At 40.7% G+C, this 5,597-nt stretch overlaps 1 protein-coding gene across 4 annotated transcripts in view; it reads left to right on the forward strand.

Moving 5' to 3' along the window:
* The window catches only part of pla2g6 (phospholipase A2, group VI (cytosolic, calcium-independent)), a 16,812-nt gene that overhangs the window by 9,326 nt on the left and 1,889 nt on the right, over window positions 1–5,597 (forward strand). For 2 of the 4 annotated variants that reach the window (XM_046047854.1, XM_046047855.1), the window contains 10 exons: window positions 142–258; window positions 960–1,044; window positions 1,159–1,322; window positions 1,411–1,561; window positions 2,548–2,684; window positions 2,992–3,069; window positions 3,609–3,763; window positions 3,912–3,963; window positions 4,500–4,615; window positions 4,869–4,942. In XM_046047854.1, the coding sequence (XP_045903810.1) occupies window positions 142–258; window positions 960–1,044; window positions 1,159–1,322; window positions 1,411–1,561; window positions 2,548–2,684; window positions 2,992–3,069; window positions 3,609–3,763; window positions 3,912–3,963; window positions 4,500–4,615; window positions 4,869–4,942 (1,129 nt within the window). The remainder of the gene's footprint in view (window positions 1–141; window positions 259–959; window positions 1,045–1,158; window positions 1,323–1,410; window positions 1,562–2,547; window positions 2,685–2,991; window positions 3,070–3,608; window positions 3,764–3,911; window positions 3,964–4,499; window positions 4,616–4,868; window positions 4,943–5,597) is intronic. The other 2 variants (XM_046047856.1, XM_046047857.1) reach the window with 1 other exon arrangement.

Here is a 5,597-nt window from a genome sequence, read left to right on the forward strand (position 1 = left end):
CAGTAACAACAACAAATTTACATAAACAACCCCCCCCCCACCCCCTCTTCGTCTTCTCTCTATCTTCTTTCTCTGCCTTTTGTGGTGTGTGTGCATGTGTAACATGGCTTTCTTGTTCGTGTGTTTGTATTAACATGAAAGGTCCTAATAGAAAGATATTGCTGGACATGCTGTGTAGTGTAGGGGTCCAGCGGTGCCTCCCGCCCTCCCCCAGCTGTCCTCCCCCCATCTCCAACAAGGCCAAGCCTCCAGGCATAGGTAACACAATCATCCCTCCTTCTGCCCTCCCTTCTCTGTACTCTTGATCTCTGCAGCCTTTCTTTCTCAAATGTCTCCCTTTGATTCGTCAACGTATCATGTATACTGGGGAGTTTATTTTCTCATTTTCCATAACTCTGTTTTTTTTCATACATTTACTGAAACCTTTACGGTTTGGACAGTTAATACTGTCAATACTGTTGTTAATTACAACGCAACTTGTATTTTCTGATAATTTAGAATCGTTATCAATACTTACAATAACAAAACCAAACATAAATGATGGATTTAAATTAACTTTCATTTGCCAAAGAAAAAGGTACAAATACTAGAACAAAAACATAGACTGAATATTACCATAATAAGTGCAGTGGTAAAAACTTGGATTATGACTTATTTTTTTCTGTAAAACCTGAGATATGATCATGTTATTTAGACAAAAAAAATGCGATGAGGCAGCATTGCCCTGCTGCAACATACTGTGGCAGAGACTGGCTATTAAAGCTCCCATGAACAAAGCAACTGTCGTTACATGAAACTAAATATTAATTCCAGATAGTGAAACCATACCTAGACTCTCCTTTAAAACTCCCATGTGGCTTGTAGAAAACCCAGTGACCCCTGTACTTTTTCATCCTTTGTGCATGAATTTGGTGCCGTGTGTTGCTCCTGTATCAACAGCTGTTGTAATTGGCTGACAGGGTTTGAGGACATCATGTATGTTGGGGCTGCAGTCGGTGCAATGAGCAGAGGCACGTCTGAAGTTGACGGCACCGAGAAAAATAAGTAAGGAAACTTAATTTTATTTTTATTTATGAATATTGCGCTTCAAGAGACAAGAAAACACTCACAAATGTGATTATGTGGTCTGAACTTTTTTTTTAAACCTCTCCTCTGCAGGAGGGACAGACTGCTGTGTCTGGATGGTGGAGGTATAAAAGGCTTGGTGTTGATCCAGATGTTGATCGCTCTGGAGAGAGAGGCGGGTCGGCCCACCAGTGAGCTCTTCGACTGGGTGGCCGGCACCAGCACTGGGGGCATCCTGGCCCTCGCTATAACTCATGGTGTGTGTGTTGTGTTTCACTTTTATTTTTGACATGTTTTTTTCATAACATAACATTAAAACAATTAAAATGTTTCCTCAATTTGTAGGTAAATCCATGGAATACCTGCGCTGCCTGTACTTTAGGATGAAGGAGCAGGTGTTTAGGGGGTCACGACCTTATGAATCAGCACCACTGGAAGACTTCCTGAAGAAAGAGTTTGGAGAGAACACCAAGATGACAGATGTCCGATACCCCAGGTAATGTTAGACGTGTCCACTAGGCAACAGTCAGAAAAGTGTACGGAGGCATTTGGAAAAATCGTCATCAGACATACTCACCAGCAAATGGTACTATGCTCTAATGTTAGCTAACTCATAGCACTATGTTACCGTAGGGCTGGGCAATAAAACAATAATGATAATTTTCGCAATATAATTTTCCTCAAAAACAATATAATAAATGTTCAATATATCGTCGATAAGTGTTTGATTTAATTAATTTGAATCACGAACGAATCAGAACTTAATTTTTCTATTAAGACTGACAACAGATTTTACTTGATTTTATTGATGCATATTTGTTGAAAAAAGATGAAAAAATAGTTTTGAATGTTCTGTCTCAGATTTGTGAAGTGATCCATTGTTTGGCATCAAGTGTTTGATGTTGTCTATAAACAAAAGTTTAAAACCACAATTAACCATCTGGTTTCTTCAACTTTTACTCAGGAGCAAAAATCAGCCTTTAAATTTGAAAGATGAAAAAAGAAGAGATGATTTGACATTTATCGTGATAATTATCGATATCGAATGGTATGATTTTTTTATTGTGATAACATTTTTGGCCATATCGCCAACTTTAAACACGCTACTCCGTTGCTGTGATTGGTCAGTTTGAGAAAAATGACATTGTCATTGTAAAGCTCCTTCGAAAATTCAAGCTGATTTCACCCTGGAGTGCTGGAATGGGCTGCTCCAAAAAGCTTCAGTGCTCTGTAGAAATTAAGCAGCTGCTTAGAAACGTGTGAAAGTGCTCTAAAAACACTGAAAGAATTTTAATTAGGAACAACACTCTGAAAATTAACACATTTTTGTGTCATTTGGTGCAAATGCTGGTTTTTGGGTTTTAAAGACAGTGCCAAGTCAAAGCTGTTTTTTATGAGCACAAATGCTGCAGTATGTACCTACATTCAAGCTCTCTGCTCTCTAACAATTACTCTTTTCTCTTTCCACTTGTTTCTGTACAGGGTGATGGTGACCAGTGTTCTAGCAGACAGACATCCAGGCGAGCTGCACATCTTCAGGAACTATGACTCTCCCTCCGGCCAGAGAGAGCCCCCATATGCCACCAATGCCACTTTCAAGCCCCTCACCATCCCACAAGGTACTTCAACAAATGGAACCTATTATGTTTGTTGCCCTACTTCCCTAGTGCTCAAATGTTGTTGTGGATGGGTAGTGCAGTGTATTGATAATACCACTGGGTGGCGCCAAAGTGAGCAGTTTTCAAACCCTAAAGGTGGCGGCTTTAATTCTGAGATTGGGTAATCTGAACAGTAAAAGAACAATACATTCTCATTTCATTCAGGAAATGAAAGCGAGGCTCTGGGTGTCTGTAAAAAGTACATCTGAATGCGTATGTCATTGTCCCGATCTGTGTTGTCTGAGTGCCAGCCGTGTTGTTGTTACAGGATGGGAGGATGAGGATGTGTTGATATTAGGATACACAGAGGAGCCAACCAGAAAGCGTAGGAAGGTGACAGATGAAGGTGTGTGTCTGTGTGAATAAGACTATAAAAATTTATTTTGTCACTCACAGGCTTTGGGTATTTTGGGCAGCACCCCACGCTTACTTGCTTTCTTATTGAGAGTTTGACGAGGGGATTGATACCGCATTCGTGTCTGTAACGAGATAACGATATGCAACTTCAGAGGTGCTGGTATGTGGAATTCGTTCCTTCAGTCTTTATGCTAAGCTAAGTTAGCCTGCTGCTAATTGCAGACTGCTTGCTGGTAGCTACATACTTAGCATGCAGACTTGAGAGTGGTATCAATTTTCTCATTTAATCTGAGAAAGAATGCGAATAATCATATTTCCCAAAATATCAAAAACTTCCTTCTAATTAGATTCCATACTAAACACACTTCCTTTTAATAGCACAGCAGTAAAATAGCCCTTTCCAGCACGGATGAATGTGAATGTTGTGTGCTAACAATCTTTCTCTGTAAAGAGTCTGAAAGCCTGCAACCAAAATCAATAATTGTTTGCTGCCTTTTTCAAATCTTGATATCCCTTTCTTTATACTAGAACAACTTGTGTGGCGAGCTGCCCGCTCCAGCGGAGCTGCCCCAACCTACTTTCGACCAATGGGGCGGTTTCTAGATGGAGGACTGTTGGCCAATAACCCGACGCTAGATGCCATGTCAGAAATCCATCTGTACAATAAAGCTTTGAAAGCAGAGGTATGCCACCTGACAGCTGCATTCTGTTATAAGTCTTCCCTTGGTCTTCCTTTAAGTTCATACTCAATCGCTAACCAATATGAATTTTAAAGCATTTATTTTTTTATTAGATAAGTTATTTATCTGTTTCCTTCCTCTTCCCTCTCAGGGCCGTGGGAAGGAAATTAAGAAGCTGGGTATCGTGGTCTCCCTTGGTACAGGTATGAACTCAATTCAAAACGCTGGGCCCCTTTGTGAACCTGAAAATGTATCAGTTTATACTCTGTTGGTATATTACTTTTCATTGTGTCTATGTGCATACTGTACATGTCTATATATGCGTATGTCCTAACTGGAAAATAAAGGAAATTTGATGATCAAATCAGCTAAATTAATGTAATGTAATGTTATCAGTTATCATATTTTGCAAACAAATATTCTGTTGTCTGCGATGGACTGGCGACCTGTCCAGGGTGTACCCTGCCTTTCGCCCGATGTCAGCCGGGATTGGCTCCAGCCTCCTCGCGACCCTGTACGCAGGATAAGCGGTTGACGATGGATGGATATTCTGTTGTTACACTATCACATTGAAATAAACCTCCAGCCAACTGGGGCCCATCTGAAAGTTTAGTCATGACTAGTCCAGGCAACATGAATGTCTGCTTCACAATAAACCTGTGGCTTTGAAAATTACTTTTGTGTTTTTAACTACCTATATGGCACTGAATTCACACACTGTGCTCCTGTGTATCCACAGGCAAACCTCCTCAGGTAGTAGTGAGCTCTGTGGATGTTTTCCGACCTTCCAACCCTCTGGAGCTGGCCAAGAGCTTCGTAGGAGCCAGGGAGCTGGGCAAGATGCTGGTAGACTGCGTGAGTACAGCTACAGCACCTGCTTCAATCTCTTTTGTGATCACAGCACTTTCTCCCTTGGTTAAATCAAAGACTGTAAGATACTGAGCATCTCATTCTAAAGCTGAAACTATACACCACACCATACAACCACTCTTCTCTTTTCCACTTTTTGTGGAGCCTTGTAATATTCCTGATATTTTTGACATAAGCAGTAACAATAGCATTTGTATTTCTAAAAATCTCACTTTTCTCTGTCTCTCTAACTGGACAGTGTACAGACTCTGATGGCTGTGCAGTCGACAGAGCCAGAGCCTGGTGTGAAATGATCGACACCATCTACCACAGGTCAGCTGACTATGAAACTGCTGCATTTTGGTTCTCATTTACTGCTGCCTATGCTCTTTATCTTAGCTGTGACTCAACCTACCCTCATCCATTTTATTTATCACTCCATCTCCTCTTTAGCCCACTTCTCTGTGTCTCTCACACACTTCCTTTGTGTGTGTTTTAAACCATTGCTGTGTCTTTAATGAGACACATGCTGCAATGTGCAGGGTGAAACGACAGATCAGACAGATGTATTTGGCAAAGAGTAAGTGATTTGGTGTTGACCTTATGTTTGACTATGAGAAGGCGCCTAGGCCAAAACTGAATACTTTGCATGCAAATGCATACATACTGTCATGCATATACATACATACATACATACACGCTTGCACAAAGATACATAGTGTCATGCTTAAGTATGTATGTATGAAGTTACGTATTTATCCGCAGGCTGAGCATGTAAGTATGCATGAGTTTGAGTATGTATGGACCTTGCACATACATGCTTACGTATGGCAGTATGTATGTATGTGCAAGCTAAGTATTCAGTTGTGGCCTAGGCGGCTCCTCATACGTATTTGTGTAGATATGGAGATATGGCTACACCATTGACAGCTTTAGAGTCTACTGGAAAACAACAAAGAAGTGTTTAAAAATAGTGTGATAATTCTTA

Source organism: Micropterus dolomieu, linkage group LG04, assembly GCF_021292245.1.
Source record: "Micropterus dolomieu isolate WLL.071019.BEF.003 ecotype Adirondacks linkage group LG04, ASM2129224v1, whole genome shotgun sequence".
Taxonomy (NCBI): Eukaryota; Metazoa; Chordata; class Actinopteri; order Centrarchiformes; family Centrarchidae; genus Micropterus; species Micropterus dolomieu.